Source organism: Styela clava, chromosome 10, assembly GCF_964204865.1.
Source record: "Styela clava chromosome 10, kaStyClav1.hap1.2, whole genome shotgun sequence".
In the NCBI taxonomy this organism is placed as follows: Eukaryota; Metazoa; Chordata; class Ascidiacea; order Stolidobranchia; family Styelidae; genus Styela; species Styela clava.
This window is the reverse complement of record NC_135259.1, coordinates 17,566,993-17,593,626: the sequence shown is the minus strand read 5'-3', so window position 1 is coordinate 17,593,626 and position 26,634 is coordinate 17,566,993. Positions and strand designations below refer to the sequence as shown.

At 34.3% G+C, this 26,634-nt stretch overlaps 2 protein-coding genes across 3 annotated transcripts; both read right to left on the bottom strand.

The window, feature by feature from the left end:
• Nucleotides 1-262: 262 nt before the first annotated feature.
• On the bottom strand, nt 263-22,450 carry LOC144428313 (fibronectin-like). Of its 2 annotated transcripts, XR_013478266.1 has the most exons (19): nt 22,310-22,450; nt 21,376-21,438; nt 20,575-20,838; nt 19,971-20,246; nt 18,902-19,159; nt 18,067-18,339; nt 17,369-17,623; nt 16,092-16,370; nt 15,379-15,636; nt 12,221-12,511; nt 11,251-11,508; nt 9,565-9,849; nt 8,509-8,763; nt 7,696-7,935; nt 5,042-6,609; nt 4,576-4,705; nt 3,527-3,631; nt 2,408-2,996; nt 263-2,013 (listed from the first exon to the last, which is right to left on the bottom strand). XR_013478266.1 is itself a non-coding variant. In XM_078117388.1 (18 exons), exons 2-18 carry the CDS (start codon nt 21,401-21,403, stop codon nt 2,908-2,910), a joined length of 5,112 nt encoding a protein of 1,703 aa, XP_077973514.1. In that variant the 5' UTR covers nt 21,404-21,438; nt 22,310-22,450; the 3' UTR covers nt 263-2,907. The 2 variants fall into 2 exon arrangements, 1 of the variants encoding a protein (XP_077973514.1); XM_078117388.1 differs by having other exon boundaries at nt 263-2,996.
• LOC120337603 (tenascin-N-like) lies at nt 22,449-26,609 on the bottom strand. The gene is made up of 6 exons (XM_078117389.1): nt 26,463-26,609; nt 26,076-26,169; nt 25,704-25,882; nt 24,963-25,244; nt 24,451-24,708; nt 22,449-23,889 (listed from the first exon to the last, which is right to left on the bottom strand). The coding sequence occupies exons 1-6, from the start codon at nt 26,527-26,529 to the stop codon at nt 23,618-23,620; spliced, it is 1,152 nt and encodes a 383-aa protein (XP_077973515.1). The 5' UTR covers nt 26,530-26,609; the 3' UTR covers nt 22,449-23,617.
• Nucleotides 26,610-26,634: the final 25 nt, after the last annotated feature.

Genomic DNA, 26,634 nt, shown 5'->3' with positions numbered 1-26,634 from the left:
ACCAGAAGGTATAACAAAAAAGAGGGTTATGCTGAGCTAATATATGACATAAAACAAGGGGTATGGGGACAGGGAAATAAATATTTAAAATAAAAACAGAACATGTATGGGCATTCTGGGACAATTGCGAAAGCACTTGGCACTTGAATCAATGAACAAAACTATTTGGTTGTCCCAACGAAAATACCAATTGCGCAAAATAAACAAATGAGGTCACCTGTGCGACCAAAAAAAGTACCAATATTAAACTGAGAACACCAAATACACGTGCACAGTTGTAATAAATTGTTACACCAAATTATTAACCCATTCACAGCAATCAGTGGAGTTTATATCAACCTCCTAATTTGACATGACAGCATTTTTTAAAGAAACAAGAGTTTTGAAACAGCACACATACTTTTCATTGAATTAGAATATCTGCTCCTGAAGATTATTTTTTCCAACCAGTAAAAAAAATCAATCGAACTTCAATTACCAGAAAATGATAATTACACAGATTTACAGAGGAAAGGATGTCGCGGGGAAACAAAGCTGGGTATCGAGCAGCGACACCCAAGGTTCAAATATGTGATTTGAAACAATTAAAAATTTAATAATTTGGAATCTACTGTCTTTAACGCTGTGTTTCAACATTACCATTAAACAGCAACGGTAACCTACCGTATTGGTTACACTTGTACAGGTACGGACCGTTTGAACTTGGGAATAAACAGTGGCCAAATAAGAAATATTTAATTTGGATAGATATGTAAAGGCAGTATTCGTTAATTTGATGTTTTGAAATCAGTATGAGATATATTAGTTTACAAATAACGAAATAAATTGCAACAGAGATATCGTAATGAAACTTGATAGTACAGAATGCTCCAAAATGAGTACCGTATATATGTACAAAATCAGTCAAAATTGGTTTTCAGTCAAAAAGGAAAAAAATTATCAATCAAGCCAGAAATACAATAAAAAAATTATACAGTTTCACTACAGATAGATAGAAACACAAGCAGGATAGAGCTACAAGCAAGATAAATTATATGGTAAACAACTATGGCTGTTTACCAATCCAGATCAAGTTTAAAGGCAGGAATTACAGAAAATAAATTGCATGCATAAGAAATAGAAATCTTCTATTTGCATAACGCTTCTTCAACTAGAAACTTTTCCCTCATCTAGCTTTTCTCCCATGTGATATATTATACGAATAAAAATTTTAGATATTTGAAAATTCGAATATAACCACTTTTGAACTCATGTTTTGTGTTATTCTGTGATACCTATATACGGTTTGAATGTAAATATTTACACAGGATGAACTAAACTTTAAAAAAGTAAATCAAGATATTGAAATTTGAGTCTTCTACAGATAAACAATGATCATCATACGACCAAGTTCCTTCAAGCACGCAAAAAAGCATTTTAAAAGAAAAAACAACTTCTATTGTACACAATCTAATCATGGAGGAAAAGTAAATCACAAAATTACAATTCAATTACACATTTATTATTGAACTTAGGAATAAACAGTGGCCAAATAGGAAATTTTTAAATTTGGATAGATATGTGAAGGCAGTATTCGCTAATTTGATGTTTTGAAATCAGTACAAGATATATTAGTTCACAAATGATGAACCGAACCGCCACAGAGATATCATAATGAAACTTGATAGTACAAAACGCTTCAAAATTATATTGGGAAACAGAATCCAAGTCACTTGGAACATATTCTATGTGTTATTTTTTTTTTAATATTGAAGACCACAATTCCGAGAATGTATGTTAGTTATATGATAATAGATGAGTGATTGTGTGAATTTATTTCATAGTGAGCCAGGATAACAACCTACTATATGTATGAATGTGTGTTGGAGTAACGGGAGACATTTCTTCTACCAGAAGTTATAACAAAAAAATATGGGTATGTTGAGCTAATATGGTCCTGTATTTGCCAAAAAAGAAAGAGAAAGAACGGGACCATAAATATTAACAAAAAAAAACAGTAGATGTGTGGGCATTCTAAGGCAAATATGAAAACACTCGGTACTCGAGTCAAGGAAGAAACTTACTTATTGTCTCGAGGAAAATACCAATTGCTAAAAATGATTCGAATGAGGTCCACTTTGTGAACAAAACAATTTACCAATATTTAATTGGTAACACCAAACACACTTGCACAGTTATAATAAATTAATATAATTCACTCATAGAAATCAGTGGAGTTTATTTTATCCCCTTTATTTTCCTAAATCAATTAGTGTTTCTGTACAGCATGACAGAAGGACCAATAGTTTTGAAGCATTATCACAGATTCGAATTTCAATACCATATACAGAGTTAAACAAATAGTCGGAATTTTTTCAAAATATCATATATACGCAAAAAAATTAATTGAAATATATACACAACACACTTACTTTACTTATAATATAAGATAGCATATTTACTCTTGAAAATATGCCATGAGTGGGTTTAATTATATGGCAAATTATGGCTGTTTACCAATCCCGATCAAGTTTAAAGGCAGAAACTACAAAAAATAAATTGAATGCATAAAAATTAGGAAATGGCTCGGATTAATCATTAATAATCTCCTATTTGCATGACGTTTCTCCAACTAGAAAATCAAAGAACCAAACTTAAGGTGTACAATCGTGCTCTGGGTAATAAAGCATTCTTTTAATTTGACAGAGTTGTTTTGAGAGTGATCAATATTAAGTTAACTGACGTTTCAAATATTGAATATTAGCTTCCTCATCTATCTTTAGTCATATGTGACAAAGATGTTTCTCTGAGTATAATTAAAGTAGTTCAAAAAAAATTATAGAATACATCAATTACTTTACTGGGTGTTTTGTACAGAGATATACTTTCAATACGGCTTTGTGAAATTAGTTTTTGTTCAATATCTACTCAATCAATGCCAATGCTGTCTTCGGATCCATTCTGAATATCTGGATTTTCTAAATCGTTTTGATTGTTCAGAGGATTCATTGGAGCATCTATTAAAAATATTTTGTTAGAGGTAATTCATCAAGCAGTTTACAATCCAGCCGATGGTTTGGGTATTTTTTTTAAAGCCTCTTAGTTTATTTTGCGTTGGAAAGTATTTGGATAGGATAGGACTCGTATAGAATTTTTATGGCGTTGTTGGCTTGTCTCTGAGCCATATGAAAATGTTTCTATTCCTGATGCTAGTTTGGCAAAAATCAGCAATCCACTTTCAAATCAAAGTTGGAGAAGATTTTGACACTGACTCATGCTCCAAACTTTAGAAAATTAAAATTTTGACAACCAAAACTTAGCGTTTGAAAGACTTTTTTGATTTTCTGTTTGTAATGCCTTTCGACCTTTTTTTAAAACTTCACAAAAATTTTGACTTTAACCAGTGGCAGACTCTACATCTCTGAGAAGAATAACAAAAATATGTCAAAGTATATAAATGTGTAATGAGTTATGAGTGTAAAAACACTACAATTCATTGTCCCAAAGCATTCAAGGATTACTAAGAAATCAAACCATGGAATCATACCGTGACTATTTATTGAGTTGGCATCTGGCTCTGCAGAAAAATCTGGACCTTGTTGATGTTGATTGTCCATCACCAAAGAAGTATTCTCTGCATCTTCATTAATTTCTGAAAGGATGGTTGTAAAAATGATATAGTCCAAAAAGGTGATTATTTCCTGAGCAGGTTGTGAACAGCAGAGAAACCTTCAAACTTCATGAATTTAAAATGAATAACTCAAAATTTCCCAACCGGGGAAGATTTTGTCAATATTGTGAGAAATTTTACTCAGTATTTGCTGTATTACAATTAATTATATTTTTTATTATTACTACTACAATACTTATATGCACATATAAAGTACTAAACTGTGCCGATATCAAAGCGTGTGCCCCTCACACATAATACGGTACTCTCAAAGTATGTGAACCAAGATGGCGGACACCGTAACGTAGTATGTGTAACTGGTTAGGGTTAGGCCATAATTTCACGTATAAATACTACATGAGTCACTTAGCTAGTCCCCGAACACATAATATAACTAAAATAAGGATAATTGTAATAAAATTATGGCCTATCTCTAACCTGTTACACATACTACGTGCCGGTGTCAGCCATCTTGGTTCACATACTTTGGGTGTACCCATAATACTAGGTAAGGTTATAAAAAAAGGAGTGAGAAAGTGGTTTTTATGGTATTATTAAGAGATGAATGAAGCGTTTCAAAATAGGTAATGGGAAAAATACAACTAAAAGGTTGGGAACCACTGGATCAACCGCTCACCTGTTCCCATACTGACAAGGACTATTAAAAGGTCAGAGGCCACAGTTCTACGGTAAATCACGAAGTCATCAAATGATTAGAGCAATATCAGTTATGCAGTAAAGCGTAAAAATAATTCTTTAAACTATACTACTTGAGTATGATGAATAATCACTGAATATTAATACCATTTATCAAAGATTTTAATGCAACGAACTGATTAAACCCACCATCACAATCACGCTGCAACTAAAATGTAAGTTTAAGTGTTGCCAAACATTGAAGTATGTTCAAAGAGACAAAGTATTACCTGGAAAGCCATTATCCATAGGAGATGTTGGTGACATTTGGTTATCCGTTTCTGATCTTCGTTGATATTTGGACGGATTGCGTTTCAGTGGATTAATGCTTTTTGAACCTTCACTCTTCACCAGTATTAGCTGAAAAATTGAATAATTTAGTTGACACCAGTATTACTGATATGACAGTATAATGAGAAGCTGGATATTGTCTGTCTATCCTTTTAAATTTAATTTATTATGTTAATTCGGTCATTGAAATTTGATATGTAAACCAGAAAGACAAATGTATCTGATATTTAGCCATTGTTTCTATATTAATAAAACTGAAATTCTCAGAATATGACTGTAGAAGGATGAAAATGAATATATACATTTCGTTGATGTCACAATGTGAAATTGTTTGTAATTTTCTCCTACTCTAAAATTATAACAGAAAATCCAGCAAAGTAAAGCTTCGCACTAATTTTCACCTACATCTTTGTTTGGGTTCTCTCTTATTGCATTATCTATTGACAATGTTTTTGTTGCATCATCACAGACATACTTCACTCTCACATTAAAGCAGAATTTCTTTGGTAGCCGTCGTAAAAATTCCGCTGCTTTCTCCACTTCATCAGTTGTGGTTTTGTTTGTGATTTCAATTTTCTTTTCACACATTTGAAAAAGTTTATCATCCTTAAGTTCGTTGCAGATTGAAAACCAGTCCAAAGTTATTTGTGGTTCAATGTAAATTTTATTTAGGATATTTCCAATATTGTCTTTGATAAATTTCTTTACAACCTCACATTTATTGAGAACTTCTGTTTCATCAATTACTATATCAGCTGGTTCAAATATTTTCTTCGCAGCTTTCATTGTTTCTTTTCTCAGCAATCCTGCAATCATTATCCATATCTTTGCAAATGAGCCAAACTTTAAAGATTTTTTTCTCAATCTTTTCTTGAAATCATCTAATTTGCAGAAAAATGCAAAGTACATGGCAATAGTAATGTAATCCTGCAAAACGTCACAGTTTATTGAAGATTTTCTGCTGACAACGGATCTCTCTTCATACTCCAAGAATGATAGACCACCACTGTTTATAGACGATTCCATGACCGATGTAGCAACTTGTGATTGGCTGTTTGACATGTCTTTTCTTTTTTTCACTTTCTCTGGATTGATATTAGCGGCTTCAATTCTTTTTGGTACTTCATTAATTTTCTGCCACAAATGATTAATTTTGACTTTCCTTTGAACCAATGGATATCTGTTCAAGTTTTCAAGGATAAGTTGAACGAGTATGGAAGAGAATGAGTCGATGTCTGCCTCGATTTTATTATTTTTTATCATGTACAAAATACTTTCACAGAATCCTGGGTTTGCACAAAAAAATTGGAAAACTTCGGGAAGATCAGCAATATCATTTTTCTCTCCCAAAATGTTTTTCTTCATATTTATGATTCCAGTATCATCAAAGCCATAAATTTTTAAAGACAGTGTGGGGTTCAAAAACTGTTTCATTGAATCACATGATGTAGAGCAGAATACTTGAGACTTGGGGAATACTTGTCGATTGGTGACTAGTAGGTTATAAAAGATTTGATTTGGTAGTTCTTCATTTTTATAAAGAAGATTACGAGGATTGAATTCAGGTGATAAGTTGAAATTATCAACAACAAATACAACTTGGTTAGAGTTATTCTTCATCCAATGAAAAACAAAATCTATTTCCTCTTCAGGCAGATCCGGCATGTACTTATGCAGTATTGCTTTCACATTAAGTTTTGTTTTGAGTGCTTTGACATCTTCGTAATCGAAATAAATTGCCAGTTTCGCATTGGGTACATGTTGCAAGAAATAGAGGCAACATGCAGTTTTGCCTGTAAAATTCTTTCCAATAATCATTACTGTATCTCCTTCTTTAATTTGAGTTGCTTGTAATACGAGGTCTTCTATGACATCACCGCTAGGAACTTTATTGAGCTTTGGTGTAACGAATGCACTTTTGTTCAGAAGGTTTTCAGCCACTTGTTTGAACTTTTGTTGCAGAAGAGAGACAACTGTAAAATAAATTCATGTACACATAAATGATTTGACTGCAATGGCTCATGCAGGTACAACACAAAACAAGTTTTTACTGTATTGTTCTAATAAAGCCAGTTCAACAGTAAAATTGCCCAGATATGGGCTCGCCGGTGTTCCGCATGATGATAAACATAAGGAATATGCTCGCCATCGCACGTATGTTTACCCTGCTTAGGTTCGCAGGTTTTGATACCATGCGGGGATAATTATGTGCGACAGGATTGATGGACTCCTCACCGCCAAAGGGTGTTTCACATGCCGCTGGTCGGTTATGGCTTCCTATACCATCAAGTCCATGCATATGAAAACAGATACCCGACAAACTATCCCATATCCGACATGGACTGCTCACCGGACGAGAGGTCATGGTTTGATATATGATCAAGCCGTCTTGTCGGTTTTCCTCTCCCTCTGGATAAATATATGAATCCTATCCTATCGAGAGTTCACCTACATATTACTATGAATAAGGTTGATAGCAATTACTTGATATTCAGATATAATGTTGCAGATGCCAACTATTTCAAGTATTCTACTGAGGAGTACATCATTTCATTAAGGAGCTGAAAATACTGTCTAAGCACATTAAATAGCAGCGACTCTGAGAGGTCAAACACACCTACTTATAAAAGATTGGGACAAATTGGTCAAACACATCTGATTTTCAAGATGTCTGTGTTATGAATAAACATCTCATTTTTGACTTCAAATTGCAAGCTCTAAGAAGCTATGATTGGAAAAACTGGTATGTCTACTGTACATTTTTACAATTCAAACCCAATTTTAATTATTGTTCGGTTATCACATATTGTGTTTATCAAGTATGTTATTGGTTGTTATACTGCCAAAGCAATCGAAAAGTTATGTGAAACAACATGGCGATGACTTGGTGGTTTTGGGGAAACGACCTTCTGGATATAAGAAGTTTGGCAAATGTTACTAAAATAGTGAGAATAGTAAAACAGGGACATTGAATAAGATCAGTATCAATTTCTTTAAATATTTGAATATGGAGTCTAGTTTGTAAATAACGTAAACTTTACATTCTTCAAACAGCTTACCTTGTCTAAACTTCAGCACATTTGATAATCTACTTTCACCAGCAGTGTTGTAAGACTGCACTGTTACTTCTATATCGACCAGGTCTTGACTTTGCAATGTATACTCAGGTAATTCAGAGTTGAAACTTTTGTTGTTGACTTTGAAAATATATCCGTCTGCACCTTCACATGCTTTGCATGATATCTTGAACTCTTGGGTTGAGAGTATTTGTTGTTGAAGATCAGTTGGAACAGGGGGAACTGGGACAAAGTGGTAAAAATGGGTTAAATAAGTTTTTATGATAATGTAGTGCTATTCTTATTTTTTAATCTTTTTTGCCTCATTTTTTTTTCTTTGCTATACAACCGAATGTCTCAAAACAAGGGTATATTTCAACTTTTCAATGAATATATACGATTGATTTTCATAACTTCTATTATATCTTGAAATTTCATTTTCATGGTAATAATTTGAAGACCTGAGTTCGGGAACTTCTTAGGAGGTCACAATTTTATCACTGTAGAAGCACTAACTACAACTACAGTAATTACCAAGTCTACTGTCATTTCACAAGACTATATTGTCCAATCACAACATGGAAAGCAATTTTTAGGGTACATAAGCGTAAAATAAAAACCCCAAATGGTACCTATCCACTTTATTTTTAGGAAACTATATGCTATAAAAATTTTGTAATGCTATAAAATATCTTTCAAATGATAAGAATCGAATTATTGGAGCAATGTGAACAACAATTTTCAATAATAAACACTAATTTCCAACGATAAAATACACTAAAAAACATTTTTATCGTTAATACTTCTGATTATTACCTGTGTCAAACTGTACAGTAGAAGACCTGTCACCTTCACCACTATCATTAATTGCAGTGACGTAGACTTCATATTTTTTCCCAGGTTCCAAGTTTCCCAAAATAAATTCGTCTTGATAAAGAGTTTGTTGTTGCCACCCTCTATGTTCTATTCTCCAATGAAATACATATTCTAAAACATTGTCTATTTTGTTCCACATGAATTTTTGTTCTTCATGGCTGATGCTCATGGTTTCAACAACCAGCGATGGCGCAACTAGAGAATATAAATAAGATTATAGGATAGGAGTGTCATATTTATACCAGGGGAGTGAAAGGCTGATAGAACAGTCAAATCATATGGTGTACCAAAGACCCTTGTTTGATTAAGTCTTTTAGGATTAGGATTTACATATTTCTCCCGGGGGAGAGGAAAGTCGATAAGACGGCTTATTCGTATGGCGAACCACGGCCTCTCGTCCGGTTACAATTCCAAGTCGGGTATGGGATTTGTTATATTGTTTGTTTTCGGAAGCATGGACTTGGCGGTGTAGGAAGCCGTAACCGACCAGCGGTTACGTGAACCACCCAACGACAGCGAGGAGTCCAGCAATCCTCTCGCATATAACCATCACTGCATGGGATTCAAACCTGCGAACCCACGCAGAGTAATTAGAGGTGCGGTGGGGAACGTATTTCTAACGCTTAGCCCGTTGAGCCACACCGCCGAGCCAACACCAACACCGCCTTACCATGTATGGGATTAGTGAGCCAGTTATTTGTTTCAGACGCGACTCAGTTGTGTTCAATAATTTCATTATACATGTTATCAAAGTTGCAATCGCTCTTAAGTTCCCAAAATATTTGGGTGTTAGTTAAAATATGTTCACCATCACGAAAATCCAACACGTCTCTCGCGACTCCCATCGCACAAATAATGTTAAAAGCTTATCTATTTTCTATGCCAATCTTTGTACATTTGTTTTTCGTGAAGACTATCAATTGATTGTCTGACTGTGGATGAAGAGTTTGTAATACTAAATTATATATTTATATTTAAACTTGTGAAATATCTTACCTGTCGAAATCGGATCGGACAATATTTCTTCACTATTAAGTTTTTCATCTGTTTCATGCACTGAAGTCACTCCTACTTGATATTTTGTGCCTTCATGTAGTTCACTCATTTTAATGATATTTCCAGATTTTATAATTTCTTTGAACGTGCCTTCATTTAGGTTGATAAATCTGAGTTTGTATTTCGAAGTCGGTGATACTGCTGATCCTTCAAGTCTTACAATAAGTTCAGTGGTTGGATTTCTTGTGCTGTTTTCCACCCGTACACTTTGTACTGGGTAAAGTGCTGCAAAATAAAGGCTGTAATAAGAAATTAAAACTTTCTCCCCCTATCCAGAAACTAATATTTTCTATTAGAGACAAACTTGACAGACCAACATATGGAACATTTATTTTAATTCCATTGTTGTTGATGCAATCATATTGACCCGATTTATTGTATTGGTATTGCCATGTTTGCATTACAACATTGAAATTTACAGTCGGTAGTTAGTCTGTCCATTTTTATGCAAATTTGCTGCTAACCCATTATAGAATGATTGACAATGGACGTGTTATAATTCAAGTCACTGCCAGGGAAACAACTATGAGGAAGCCAATTTCCAATAATGAAAAATGGCTACCGGGGAAACTTATTGGTGATGAACAAATACCTTTGTAGCGTTACATTGAGATCAGAAGCCCATTCTAAGTTGATGTCTGCAGCTAGTTTTGGGCCAGAAATATATGCAAAATATGATTTTATTTTGAGCTGGAGAAGATAACAAAATAAAAATTTGAAGAATCAAACAGATAAAATCAACCATTTTAATAGAAGCGATAAAATCACTAAATATGATGGCTGATGGACAAAATTTTAGTGGATGCTCAAATTGCTAGGTCATCGACCATTGATAGATTTCGACAAAAAACTATATTGCTTATATTGTAGTAAGTACTCAGGAATTTAAACTGACATATTTCCGTAAAAATGGAATCAAACATGTTTGATTTTATTTTACGTAGAGCTAATAGGATGGTATTTACTTCGAACTGAACAATTTTCTGAAAGCAGTCTAAAAAAGATACTCTGGAAGATATGCTATTTGGTTAAGCAATTCAAAGTCCGTGACTTCTATGGCATGTTATTGTTATTTCAATCCCAGTATGATTTGAGGAATATTCTAAAGTTAAATTGGTCATATCTCCGTTCCTGCAAATTCCAGTAGAATGACGAGTTCAAGTGGGAATGAGGCCTTGTTCAAATTAAAATATGTCATAACTTATAAAAATGAGTGGTGATCAGGTTGTGATTAGTCAGTTTAGCATTTTGTAGGTGATTTGTATTTTGTTTCATCTTATTGTAATTTTAGGGCATGTGTCAAGCATTGCTTTATGAAGGAAAAATCCAAAATTTATCCCTCATTTTTCATAACATACTTTTCAAAGATACACAAGTCCCAGTAGTGAGATTCAAATTTTTGTCAGCCGGTTTCATCACAAAAGTCATATTTTTCAGCCGGTTCTGTTACCATAGGTCATTGACAGTAACCCGTAATGCTAACCGTTTCGCTAACCATATAAAATCCTGTGAGACGGTTCTATAGAATCTGAGACGGTTCCAAAGAACCGGTGCTAACTGGCTGAATCCCACCACTGCATGTAATCACTTACATGCTCCACAACATTGTCAAAAATATTTACTGACCTGTTTCAAATGAAATCTTTTCTGATTCTTTCCCAGACCCACCAGGATTCAATGCTTTCACTGATACAGTATATTGACAATTGAGTTCCAAATCTTTGAAATGTATATTATTAGCATCTGTGAACTGTGTGACTGGTGCACTTCCTTTTTTCTTCAGTTGTACAATGTATGAAGTTGCTCCTAGGATCTCCTCCCATTCAATAAATTGTGAATTTGTTGAGTCTTTGTGGACTTGAATATTGGATATTTTGCGAGGGCCTAAATACAATACATAAATGTAAAAAATTATATGCACATCTAATTGAGGCTATCACATGCATTTTGGCATTTGTATTAGATAATTTTATTTTTGGAAGGATAAATTTATTATTTCGAAATCAGGTAATCATCAAGCATTTTCAATACTCAATTGGTCTAAGATCCTTTAAGCTTATCTATATCACTAACTCAACTCATTCTAAACCTGAACCAGCTATGTAATTTAAACCTAGCCTTAGCAATAAATAAATATTACACTAGTTAATTTAAAATTATGTGAAAGGCAAAAATTGGACACGAGCAAGATCCATATATCTTCAGCAATGCCTAAACTGTGAATGATGGTTTTTATGGTATGCATTTACATAAGTGAGAATAAATAACTATACTATCATGGCATTTATGAAAATTATAACCTTTATTTCATTATTAAGTTTAAATATAATAAGAATACATGAAAATGCCAAGTTAAGTTTACATTCTGTTTTAGATACAGTTTGATATTTATTTTGATTGAGTAGTATTAGTTCGTGAGAAGTCGACAACTATGAGTTCAGATATGAGTTTTAATTCTCATTTGCAAAGAGATATTTGATCCAAAATAGAATGTTTGATTTTTTCTATTATTAATTTATGCTATGAAAAAACCTATACTATTTTTTCTGGTTATTCATAGCAGAATCTAACCTGTACATGGAACAGATAGACTTACGTGTCCATATCTTTGTAGAAAGAACTTTTTCACTATTTAGTTTTTCATCTTCTTCATACACAGACCATGCTTGAACAATGTATTGAACACCAGGCAGAAGGTCACTTATTGTGTTGATACAGAAATTTGTGTCTATTTTCTGAATTTCGCTTCTATGTTGCATCGAAACTGCAATTGCCAGTGCATGATAGAATAATGGCTTGTTTTGGGGTTGAATTAATGTGCAGTTGATCGATGTGCTAGGATTGTTCAGATTGTTAGAAACTTCCAAACCTGCAGGGGGCATCATTTCTAAAAAACGTATGAGTTTATTTCAATTGATTTTATAGAATTGCTTCATTTTGAGTTCATTTTAAGCATGTAGGTATGCTTTGGACCAACGGTGCACAACCTACGGCCGCTTGCGGCCGTTGTGAATAACAAATGCGGCCGTCCACATACAAAATCCTATAAACAAAAAAAACAAAAAATTCAAAATACAGGATTTGGCGGCTATACTGGCGTATATTGAAGCAAAACAGAAGCACTGCAAAAAATTCTGACTCTAATTTGTATGACAAGTCTGATAGTGAATCTGTCGAGTGACCAACTTATCAGTGAAGAATACCATTTCAAATGAGGTCTAATTAAGCTTGCTGTTAGCAACCAGATTTTGTTTATTACAGCGCTAGCCTATATTGAACTGCCTAAAACTTTTAAACATTGCCTTATGTTGTTAAAACGGAAAAGAACAGTGGCAGAAGAGGGAAGGGTATTAAATTCCAAATGGGAGATAGATTACTTCATGATTGAGACAGCAGCACATACCATGATGTGTCTTATATGCAGTCGACTTTCGATTTTTTTCAAAATTGTGCAACCATTATGCAACTTGCTGCAATATATCTGCTCAAGAATAGGTTCACCAAAAAGGAAAATGTGTTTAAAATGCGAATATTATACTTCCAAGTAGTCCGAAGTACTTCATAATTGGGCAGACTGCACCTCGCATGGGACAAATACGCGGTTATGATGTCATAAAAGTAAAAAAAAAATTTGCCAAACCTCCTGGCGGCCGTATTGAATACAAATAAATGCAATGTTCCCGCCAATAGCAAAAAGGTTGTGCACCCCTGCTCTGGACCATTATATGTGTTTGGGATTACTTCTCAAACTTACAGATTCAACTTGTTGCTGCAATCGAATGTATTTTAAATTTAATTTTCAGTATGTACGGTAAGTATGTATTTGTCACAAACCACATTGAAATAAAAAGCATTGTGCTTCATAAACCAACAAGCCGGTAGGCGCCCAGTTGGATCTCCGCCATTGCTTGAGGCCCGCCTCATTTCAGTTTACTAGCGCATAATAGAAGACACTACTGAAAACGCTAGTTCATTTTGAACGCTGCGCGTTCCGCTAAGTTCATTTCAAACGCTGCGCGTTTCGTAGTATTACTCGCGTGACTTGTATATTGTGCCTGAAAATTGAAAAATTATCTTCACTAAAATCCCTAAGGCTCCTCCAGTTTATGGAGTATCGAGGCCAAAGATAACTTATTGGAAAGAGTGTTTTGCTATGCGGAAGGTAGCATTCTTGGAATTTTAATTTTCGACTTGGTTGGCGAGAAAACGGCGAGAAATTGTGAAAAAAATTGAAATTTTATAACGATCGGCGCGTTTTCCGCTGTTTCCATGGAAACCAAACCTTCATCCAGACTTTCTATGAAACGCACAATACTAGGGTGACAGGATAATCAACGTTAAAAATTTCATCCTAAATGGTCCAGCCGTTTAGACGCTACGTCTAAACAGACAGACAGACAGGCAGACAAGCCGGTAGGCGTCCAGGATCTCCGCTGACACCCAGGCCCGCGGCATACAGTATATCGCGAGGATCCAATTCATTTTAGTCTCTGTAGCACTTTAGTGGTCGGCCTAACTTCGTTCAGATTTAAATCTCTTTAATTTGTGCGCTTGGAAGTGAATTCATGAAAATTTCCTCGCAAGAAATAGGCGAGAGGCGAGTAGGTTTTGCACTAGCTGACGATTATTTGTTGCGGGGCAATGACGGCGTATTTCAAAGATTGTAAACGTGATGCAGAATTCATAAAAGATTCCGTAAAAGCACTTGCCGACCACCTTCGTAAAAAAGGGTAGGACAGCCAGTACGCTATTTTAGCAACACAACAAGTATCAGCGTTGTGACTGATATACTGTGACTGAATGAGAAAATGAAGTTCACTGAAATCCCCTAGGCATTATGATTACAACTTAAGCTGAAGGAACATATATACATGCAAGACTCAACATTTTCCCGGTACTTTACGGTTTAATAGGATTATTTATTTATCATATTTATACAATGATGTCTGCTTACCAGTTTGATTCGGATATAGCAATCCTAATTTATAGACTTAAATAGTTAAAGAAACTGTAGCCAGCGTTTAGGTGAACCACCCACTAACAGCGAGAAGTACATCAAATCTCAAGCAAATAATAATTCCGTATATCAAGAACACCTGTACCGGCTCACCAGTTCCGTTGAGTTCATTTCAAACGCTGCGCGTTCCGTTGACATACTCACGTGACTGATATACTGTGACTAAATGGGGAAATTATGTTCACTGAAATCCCTAAGGCTTCTCCAGTTTATGAAGTATCGAGACCAAAGACGACTTATTGGAAAGAGTACTTTGCCATGCGGAAGGAAGCGCTCTTGGAATTTTTATTTTCGACTTGGTTGGCGAGAAAACGGCGATAAACTGTGAAAAAAATAGAAATTTCATAACGATCGGAGCGTTTTTCGTTGTTACCATGGGAACGAAACATTTATCTGGACTTTCTATAAAACGCACATTACTAGGGTGACAGGATAACCCATGTGAAAAATTTCATCCAGATTGGTCCAGCCATTAAGACGCTACATCTAAACAGACAGACAGACAGATACACAGACAGAACGACTGATAATAAGGGTCTCCTATAGAGCGGAGATCCAACAGACAGAACGACCGATAATAAGGGTCTCCTATAGAGCGAAGATCCAATATTTCCATTTGAACATCATAAATATTTTTCACTACAAAAATTTACTTCTCTAGTCCAAGTTTAATACTCTGACACTTGTTGACCTTGTAATTTGAAATAAACAGATCATTAAAAGCAGAAATATCTGACTTGTTCTGAATTTGACAGGTTCCGACTCTTGTCCTTCACCTGCTCCATTGATTGCTGTGACATGGGCAATGTGTAGCATTCCAAGTTGCAAGTTTGTTATAGTTTCATCACATGCTGCTGTGTCAATTACAATGAAATTTCCATCAGCTGGCTTGTAACTTAACTTGTATCCTCTTGCCGACGGTATGGGATTCCATTTCAATGTGTATGTGTCTGAATGAATGTATGTGGCTTCCAATCCATCGACTCTTAGGCAGTCTATCAAAAAATGTAATTAATTTAGTTGGAGTACTAGGATATTGTATATTGAACTGTGGGTCCTTTATCCTGTTCAACTTCATAGACGTAGGGGGCCATTCTTACACGAATGCTTGAACAAGATAGTATTGAAGTGATAAATAAGAATATCATAATGTCCTGCCACAAATTAGAAGGTATATTTTAAAGCTATGTTAGATCATAGTCAGACAGAACCTTTTCAGATAAAAACAAGAAATACCGTACCTGTAAAAATAAAGATCATAATAATTGCGTCCGATACCTGTTGTGATTTTTGTTCAACTTCCCAAAACCTTTTGACAATTAGCAAAATTTGATAAAATGAGCTAAAAATTCAATATGCAAACTGAGACAAACCCAATTTATGATCAAGCAGTCAGCTTGTAAATCTGTAGTAAAACTGCCATGGACTAAATAAAAATATAGTAACTTACAAGTCCATATTGTTTCCGATTGGGCGAGTGCACTATTCCTGTTTTGATTATTGGAGATACATCTGACAGAAGCTCTGTATTCAGTACTTGGTTTGAGATCATAGAACTTATAATGACAATATTCCGTTGCGTTTCTTGGAATGACATGATTTGTTGCGACTTCTACCAAGTCAATCTCGTATTTCACAGCGCCGTCACATCCCTTCCAAGAAACTAGGATTCCAGATTCTCGATAATCAGGAATGTTGCTGATTTTCATATCTTCTGGTGGCGAAAGAGCTAAAAAAGCAATTAATAAATTAATTCCATGATAAAACAATTGCTAAACATTCATGCCGATACCAAAAACCTTCATTTCTTGTTGAATCACGCTCAACAGAGGACACAGCATTTTAATAATAATTACCGTATTTGCTCGTTTTGTAGCCCGGGCCCATATATTTTTAACCAAACTCACTAACCGGGCCCTTATTCAAGCCGGCCCTTATTCCAACCAGTACTTATTCAAGCACGGGCGCTTGTTATTTTTAAAGTAAAATTATACACAAAAATTACGGTATCTTCGAAGACAAATAAATATTTGACGACATTAATTCATTTTCCATGTCAATTTTTTCACGCCAAACGCACGTTGAAACGACGCACTTGGGCGTCGCGACGCCCAGTTTGAGAACCAAGGTGTTACGTAATCAATGCTATCTGTTATGTAATTGGACGCCTAAGGTGTGAGTGTTATCTACCAGCGCTTAAAATCTAACAGCGTCATGACAAAAGCGCTTTTTATTTTCCATTGTTCTCTACCAGTAAAAAACCATTTTTTACATCGGGCGGGTATTCAAGCACGGGCCCTTATTTATTTTTATGTTCTGTTCACACGGGCAGCTATTCAAACGGCCCTTAATCAAGATCGAGCGTTAAAACGAGCATATACGATATGTGCAAGTGGATTAGATGACTATTTTTTGTCGAAGGGCTGTTCACATATCCGCTGGTAGGTTACGGCCTCCTCCACCATGAAATCCATGCATCTTAAAATTGGCTGGCTAATCCAATACTCAACATGAACTGGTCACTGGAAGAAAGGCCGTGGTTCTCCATATGATTGAGCCATCTTATCTACTTTCTTCTCCCCCAGAATAATTAAGTAAATCCTATCCTAGTTTAGTAATGTTTTTAGAATATGTAGTAGATGAGTGTATTGTCTGAAAAAGACCATCAAAACTAAAGTTGAACCAGACAAAACTAAATTACAAAATTAAAAGAAATACCACTTGTACCTGTCATGAAAGTAACTGGCTTAGATATTTTTCCAGAACCGGCTATATTGACCGCAATGACTGTCACAGAAAATCTTTTGTTTAAGGTGAGATTTGTCAGAGTAATTTCTGGTACATTACTGTCATGTTTGTTTGGCTTCCCGTCCTCTTCTACATTAATACTATACGACTCTGCTCCTTCCACATCATCCCAGTACACTCTTTCCGAATTCCCTGTAACAGCTTGACTCTTCAAGTTTATGACAGTGCCAGGTCCTGTTGTGAAAGTAAATTGTTTTTTTTTGTGTTACAATTTACATTTGCGTTCAATACATGATGTAGAATTTGTAACAGTTTTCTTTAACAACAATAGTTTCGAACCAGCCGTCTTTATCGCTTTTCATCTTTCTGGACGGATAAGAAAAATCCTACCACACTGCCCTATCCTCATGGGATGGACTGTCTTGACCCCTAATAACAATATTTTTGATGTATAGGTTTAGCGCTATATCTTTTGTTGATTAAACATATTTGTAAATTGGTTTGTTGATAAAGCAGATATACAAGCAATTATGGGAAGATTAGAAAATTTGTTTTAGTGTAAACTTTTTTTCCCCGTGGTACAAACTTATGTGTCGAGTTATTGGTGGTTAAATGTACTTTGCTAAAGTTAAGTGGTAACTGCTAATGAAAGTGAAAAAAAGTGATAAATAACTTACGTATCCAAATAGGTTCAGCATAAACTTTCTTGCTTTCAACTCCATTTGTCGCAACAGCTTGGACACAAACTGTGTAACAATGGCCTTCATTTAGATTTGAGAAGAGCGTTTGACATGATTCCTCTTCTTTTGTTTGCGAATCACCAGAGTCAGGCGTCGCAGTGATCACATATTTAACAATTTTTTCATCTGAACCGGTGTATTTAACTTCCAGGGAAACATCACTCCCGATGTAAATCACACTTCTGTTAATGTCTCTGGGAGGTGATAAATCTGGAACGAAAAATATTTCCTTAGTTAGAGAAGTTTGAGTTTGGTATAGTTGAGTATCATCAAACAAATTATCATGTGGCAGTATAGGTTCAGTAATAGCTGACAAGTTTATATAGAAAATGGAGGGACCTGTCACGAATTTTTCATAATGTGCCATAATATAATTATAGATGTGCCAAAAAAGATTTTGTTATGTCTATCATATGTCGTTTTCTGAAGGAATTGGATGTGGAAACAATTAAATTGCAAAGTAACATCCAAGTCGTATATACCATTCAAAGTTTGCCAGAAATATGTGTACCAATATGGGGGTAACTAATTTTGTTTGCCTACTTTACATTAAGTTGTGTAAAGGGACTGAAACATATTGACATGGGTATATTCACTTCGCTGACACAGATAGCCTCTGAACTCGTAGTAGAACTAAAATAGGGAAAATCGAAATAAACTTATGGCCTAACACACACTATGAGAGTACCTTCTTTAAAATATTGATTTGATTCTAGTCTAATTTGATTTGAGTCTAATTTACAAAATAAATCATCCCAGCATTTAAACTTACCAGTGGTGAAAATCTCTGGTTCTGAAAATTCACCTATTCCTGCTGAATTTACTGCTGCGACACAGACTTTGTAAGCTTGGCCACTATCTAGATTCGAAAGTGTGAGCTCTGTGTCTGATGTTGGAATCGTTTCGTAATTGCCATCACATCTTTTCTTCTTGAGTAAGTATGATTTGGCTCCAAATACAGGCTTCCAGCTAATAATTTCCGATGTAGGTGACGTTTTGTCAGTTTCAAGACCTTCCATTTTTCCTGGATCTGGATCAAAAATCAAATCAAGACAGTTAAAATAGAAATTTCAACTTTCATGTAAGATAAGCTATACATTATTTATCAGTATTGTAAATATTATAACTTGGAAGTTTTTTAAATTATTTCAGTCGTTTTACATTTTTGACCGAAATAAGATGCATGTTGCCTGACACAGCTTCCAAGATTATATACTACTAGAATTTTTCAAATATCAATATTTAATATTTTTCACATTATTGTAATATGATTATAGCAGATAGAATAAGATTTTTGCCTCCAATAAATGGGATAGATGAGCCTATAGCACGGATGACAAACCTTTTTCTATGAATCTATCATTCAAAAATGGGTATATTATAGTACTTGATTTATTGTTATATCAAAATAATGCCAGTTTTATTATTAATATTTAACACTGAAATGCTGGTATATTTTTGCACTTTTGCATTCATGACTTGTCGGGTCACCGCGAAAAGTAGCTCAAATGGAAGATCATGGTCATTCACAGTTCATTCATTCCAAGTATGGAAAATCTGACCATTTATTAATTTCAGATGAAGTACTTAATACGCCATTAGGATAATATAGGATTTTGTATTTTTCCAGGAAAATGAAAGCTGATAAATTTGCTTAATCAGACAAAGTATCCTGAAGTATCATACGGTTACTACAGCAAGTGTGTATCAGAATGTGCCAACTGCAGGCCTTAAGTAGAGCCATTAGTGTTATGACATATGCGATGCTGCGTTCCCAACGCCTAAAACAATGACTCGGGCTTGTTTTCAAAATACATAGAAAGTCATACATATTATCTTACAAGTCTGTATTGGATCCTCAAGTTTGCAGGGTTTGCTTTCAACTCCTTCCTTTGAGGCAACAACCCATATATCATAGGTATCACCAGGAGTGAGATTTACAATGTTTGCAAATCCCCGGTCAGCCTTGACGTTTTTTATTTCTCCTGTTGCTAAGCTTCTGTATAGAACCTCGTGTTCAATTCCCGGTAACTGTTGATAATTAAATTTCACTGTGAATGATGTGTCTGGTGATTTGCGTCCAGGCTCTACAAAAAGGTCAGTTGGCTTCTCCAGACCTATAAATACAAAACACAATATTAATAATAGGTATTGACTAGAAGTAAAATGTTATACTTTGATACATAGAAATACTGTTAAGATTTTACAATTGTCAATTTTATATATCATCCTGAAATATGACTACTGCTACATGAAGGCTTGTGAACAGCAGTAGATATTAAAATCAGACTCCGCTATACATCTGACGTAAACAGAAGAGAATTTTTGCTGCTGATTAATCTATGTGGGTTTGCAAGAACAATAATCAGATAATACGCTCGCCACCGAACCTCTGACTTCCATGTACCTTTCTTGGAAACTATGATACCCCATTTGATTACAAACCTGAATGAAAAGTCAAAACTTCCGAATATCGACCACATTTCTCCATATTATCTTCTAAAATACATGCTGCTACTTGTATGTTATATCTACCACCAGGATGTAGATCATTGATTGTAAACATTGGAACTGCGCATTGTTCTTTAAACGGTTCCTTGCCATCTATCCACCATCTCACACAGTATTTTTCACAGTCATGATCATCCCATACTACTGTTGCTTTTCTATCTTGTAGAGAATATGTGGGTTTTCCTATTCTGTCAGGATCTGAAACATGATTTTACAGTAATGAGAAGTCTCTGTATTTCTAAAGTTTGGGTATGACAGTAAATATTGAACAATTATTGGGCAAAATGATTTTCATAAAAACCTAAATGAATTTTGCTTTTTAGTGTCACGACAAAAGTTTGTGTGCAGGTTTGATGTTAGAAATATGTCAAAATCTTAGCTGATGTTCCATGCACATGTTGTGCTATAGGTACTAAAAGTCATGTTATTGTTAAAGGAAATTGAGTAATTTTCATGTTTATATTGGTAGGGGGTGGAGGGATACATTTTAACTATATAGCATAATTATGAAATCCATCATCAAAAGAAAGATGAAATTCAGAATTCTATATATTGCCTTTAAATTTTTGAATATGACATTATAGTCTCTGTTTCTGTTGGTTGCTTGAGGTTTAAGCATAAATATTGTATCACTATAGTAATTAAGTATAGATCAGTATAGCAATTAAGCAGCAGTCATTCGAACAATTTTAGTTCAGCACCCAAAAAAATAGACATATAATGGCTTATACTCACATGTAGCAATGGGTGTTTGCTCATTCATTATTTATGTGGTTGCTCTTCCACAAATTCGCAAAACTGTAACAAAGACACACATCTCGTTATTTCGAACGTGAAAAGTGAAAGTACAATACAAAGGTATAGGAAAGTATACAAAAGTGGAAAGCTTGATGTCTTCTTAGCATAAAACTGCCATACCCATTTGATTTGGAGCCAGCCATATCAGCACATGATTTTTATTATTATAAACTATAACTGTTTTTTTATGAGACCAGTTTGGATCAATCATGAATGCAAGTTATGCATAGCTTATAGTGCAGGAATGTGAAAAATTGTTGCTGCTATACTTTGAATCTTCAATTTGGCATGAATATATATTTTAGGATAAAAAAAAACGATGGACAGACAGAAAAAAAATGGAGGGACAACGATACATTCAGTTCCATTTAGATCTGGCCTCAATATGCTCCAAAATCCAAGATAGGAGAAAGCTAATTTAGTATGGCGCATTGGTGCATCATGCTTATCTTTTGAAATAGATATTCCACCTCTGATTACCCAGCGTGGTTTCGAATCTATGAAGAATAATTATGTGCAAGAGTATTATTGAACTCTTCGCTGCCATAAGGTGGTTAACGTAACCGCTGGTTGATTACGGTTTCCTCCACCATCAATCCATGGATCTGAAACATAACTGGCCAACTAATCCCCTTTTGCGACACAGACTGGAAACCACACGAGAAATCATGGTACGTCATATGAGCAAGTCATCTACTTGGCTTCCCCCCTCCCGAAATAAAATGATATTTCATCTTAAAATAGTTTTGGTGGGTTAGGCGTTGAACGTAAAAAAATAACAGATCATTTTCTATGGAAAACAATGATATTAGATATGAAGTAAACAAGTAATTTATCAATATTTATGAAATAGAAAAAGGGAAAACTTTACCTTTTCTGAAAAGAACCCTTTACCTTTTAAATCACATACAAATGCTCACAATCAGAATATGTTTGTCACCATCGATTAGTTTAGTCAGTATTATATAGAAAGTAAAATTAGCTAGTATTGAATAATTTAACATTAGACATCTAAAAGCAGAAGAAATGCAAATTTGCATCCAATGGCAAACAAATCAATATTCAATTCAATAATCATCATCAAAATCATCAAAAAATCTGGAAAATAAACAAAGATACTGATAATAAATTGTCACAAATGATTTTTCGAGAATTGACCCGTTTCATAACTCACATTTATGCCTGTGTTCTGTTGACATTTAAGCTTTGGTATTGCTTATAACTTATTCTAATTCATTTTAATTCACACAGTATAGGTAATTAAAATATAATCAATACCTATTCACATTGCACAGTTCCACACAAACATTATCGCAAATTTAAATATAAGCGCTTTTTATACAAGAACTAGAAATATGCAAATAAAATCCCTCAGTTGTTACTTGTTATATTAAAATTATGCAAATACCACTAAATATACTTCCATTTTAACAAAAGGATGCAATTAAAAATCAATAATTTCCATTCATCACTTATATTTTGGTCATATTGTTTTGGCCGATCAGTATTATAGATAAATAAAATAATAATAACTTTTATAGGCTGATTTTTCAATTGGCATATTTTTATATACCAATAGCTGTAAAATGGCCTTGTAAAATAGTAGTTTTATTTAGAACTCACAAGGAACGTTACTGAGAAAAATTATGATGAAAATACATAAAGCTATGTGTTTTTTTCTGTGATATATGAATTCCCAGGTATGTAACAAAAAAGGAAGACAATTCACAAACAATCCCATATGTACCGGTATGTATTGAACAAATCCACAATATTCACAAGACATCTTCATTTCTAAAAATTATTTCAGACCTATCAAAATTGCATTTTCATTTTTCAGCATCTTCAAATATTTATTTTTGACCAAGTATACCTATTTTTAGTTTTTAAATAGCTGAAAAGTTATTGTTGAGGCTTAGATAATTCAATTTTTGTATTATTTTACAGGCGCGACCAGGGATCACCATCTAATTTTTCGCAACAACTTTTTAAAACACGTGTTTTTCAAACATGTGACCAATTGAATTTTACCTCCAGGGCATGGTTATTCCAGATTCACATAATGATTTATTATCAAGGAATTATTAAATACATTTATTAGGGAAGTCAATAGAAGGATTATGACAATGGTGGTGCATACATGTATAATATTAAAACTGTGTGAAGTAAAGTCATCAATTCATTTTTTGATGAAGTGTGCTTTTTGACTTTCGAGAGTTCCATAAATAGCAACTACATAAATGTAGTAAGATTGGCCTGGTTGAAGCTCACTCAGCACTGCAGTGTGAGTTTCGGTCTCTATTGTTGCTGCTTCTTTCCCTTTTATATCATTTGCCACAATCCGATATGTCTTTTTAAGCACCGTGTCAGGATCATCATACTTCACAATAAAACTCCTTGCTTTAGATAGAGGGTTCGGTGTGACCTTGATGTTGATAGGAGCGGATGGAACTGAAATAAAATGCTTTGAGTATTACCATGGCTTACCTAAACTGCATATAGCTATTTCAGATATAAATCAGGGATCAAAGTATTCTCCTTCAAAGTAATCGCTAAGTGGGCTGTTGGAGATAAATAAACATTAGCATATTTTAAAATAATTTGTTTCTGTCTAGATTTCGCTTGATTCTTTCATTTCGTTATGCAAACAAACAAAATTTTGGAATCTATTAATCTTTATATGACATAGATATTAATTAAAGATATTAAACTTGGGTTAGGGTCATATGAATTATAACATAAAAAACACTTCTTTTTATCTTATAGTTGGTGAAGCGGAATATGACACTGTGCAGTAAGGACAATCAGTAAATTATATTGGCTTTGATAATCCTGATTCCAAGCTGTAATCAATCTCATCAAAGTTTTTTTTGATAAAATTTGGATGCTCCCGAAGTATGTGCACCAAAATGGCACACAACCTGAACATAGTATATGTACCAGGTTAGGGTTCAGGTTGGGCGCCATCTTGGTGCACATACTTCCGGAGCGCTAAAATTAGTATCAAATTACCTGTAACATATTCAATTTCTGCACTTTTCTCACTTTCCCCTGCAGCGTTTATAGCTGCCACTCTGAACTTGTAAATTGTAGATCTTTTCAATTTGTTGAAGTAGAAATAGTCCTCTCTAGTTTCAATCACTTCCTGCATGTCCCCGTTTGCTGTCCAAAATATTCGGTAATTCTTTGGTCTGATTTCGTTGTGCTTCCATGAAAGTTTCACCCCATCGTGAAATTCTTCTGTTTTTACATCTACAGGAACTCCAGGATCTATTTCGAATATATAGAAAGGTATTGCTATAATTCATGCTGTTATTATAGCGATGCAGTTTTAATGAGCATCTTGAAAATGCATGGTATCACACGGAAATGAATTACAAAAATATAAAATGTGAGAACTTTTCATCATTAAAGAATGGCCCAAGCGGGTCTAATGACTTTTCTTTCAAGTGAGCTGGAAAGAAACAGCCCATTTAGGTCTATAGCCACAAATCTACTTGTCTTTTTTATGTTATACAACTTACATGTCTGAATCTTTCTGGGGAAATTTGCAAAATCGCTCTCGAGATCACCAACTATAGCTGCCACTTGAATGCTATAAAATTGTCCAGGTGTTAGTCCTCCAATCAGTGCAAAATTTTGTCTTTTTTTTGTTTCGATGAGTGGAATCTCACTACCACTGATGGGCTGAACCGATACCAGGTGGTCTACTTGTCTTGTATTTGCATTATCGAACTGAACCATAAGATGGTCATGAGGTGATGGTTCATAATTCATGACCTGAATATTAATAGGCATCTTTGGTCCTGAAAATATTGAAAAATTAAATTTGATTCTGAAAATTATGAAGTACCATACAACATAGAAATGTACAATGAATGGTGCTCTCGCAATACGTGCACCAAGATGGTGCACATCCCGAACATAGTATGTGTACCAGGTTAGGGTACAGATTGTACCTCATCGTGGTGAACATACTTCGGGAGCGCCCAATGGATTTATTGATTTTGGTAATTTTTGGGGCACACTTAGCAAATCGCGACTGGTGCCCTATTGGAAACCGCTGGTTTTGGAAATTTACCTAATGATACTACAGTTGACAAGTTCTGACAAATTATTTGATAAATTATATTCACAGGCATCAGTGTTTTAAATTAAGTTTCTATTTAGTTATTAGTTTAACAAAATAATAATATTTTTTTCTCTATTGATACAACATAGTCCTTATCACAATTGAAAAATTTAAATAAGAATTATTTACTAACCAGTTTCAAATTTGATGATATTGGAAGGCACCGAGCATCCTGCTTTATTAATTTGAATTGCATTGACAAAATACATGGACCCTTTCTTCAATTTGGTCAGTGGATATTGTCTTCCATGTGCTTCAAATTCTCGTTTATCGGTTTCATCCGTCCAGCAATATAACTTATACACCTCTTCGCTGTAAAAAATAAAAGCAATATTTTAATTAACGTGTCTGGCTAACGCTATCAAATTAAAGTACATGAAATTTGGGATAGTTCCTAAACATAAACACTATATTTTATTGTTAGTTTCAAATTTGTCACCAAAATTTTAAAACAATACTTTTGTTATTCCCAGAAAACATAACAAATTTTAACCATTTATCTCACTCTTCAGATGGAGTTCCTTCCCATGTCACCCAGGCACACAATGGATCTTCTTCATCCCATTTTACTTTTTCTTCCAACCTCGGAGCAGAAGGATCTAAAATATAAAACTACTGGGCATTAAAAAATTCCATCGCTGTATTGAAACCAAACTACTTTTGTCACATTTTTCGGAAATGAAATTTTTCAATCTGTTGTTATGAACCAGGGGCCATCAAAACATCTTCAAAACTATACCAGTTTTAGTTTTGATTTTGTGCATCGTCTTGTGTCTGTATTCAGTTTTGGCTGTTAAATCCAAACTACTACAAAATTGCAATTTTTATAGATCAAAATGTTAGATGACCTAATTTAGATCATTCAAACATTTGTGAATCTCATTTTACTTACGAAGCACACACATTCCTTCGTCTGTCTCTGGTTGGGATTCATCATGGTTTTCATCTTGCTTGTCCATGCTTAGATTTAATACTATAAAACTAAATAATTAGATAATTATCTGAAATTTTAATCAAAAATGAAACATTAATAGGCATCATTTGAAAATTAACAAAGTACAGAT

Bases quoted from the DNA above. Each gene is read 5' to 3' on its own strand.
- LOC144428313 (XM_078117388.1), bottom strand. From the start codon at position 21,403: ATGAATGAGCAAACACCCATTGCTACAT. The intron at 7,936-8,508 runs GTAATAATCAGA...ACTTTGTCCCAG, and splicing joins TACTGTACAGTTTGACACAG to TTCCCCCTGTTCCAACTGAT. The intron at 2,997-3,526 runs GTATGATTCCAT...TATTTTTAATAG, and splicing joins CAACTCAATAAATAGTCACG to ATGCTCCAATGAATCCTCTG.
- LOC120337603 (XM_078117389.1), bottom strand. From the start codon at position 26,529: ATGGACAAGCAAGATGAAAACCATGATGAATCCCAACCAGAGACAGAC. The intron at 26,170-26,462 runs GTAAGTAAAATG...TTTATATTTTAG, and splicing joins CGAAGGAATGTGTGTGCTTC to ATCCTTCTGCTCCGAGGTTG. The intron at 25,883-26,075 runs GTGAGATAAATG...TATTTTTTACAG, and splicing joins GAAGGAACTCCATCTGAAGA to CGAAGAGGTGTATAAGTTAT.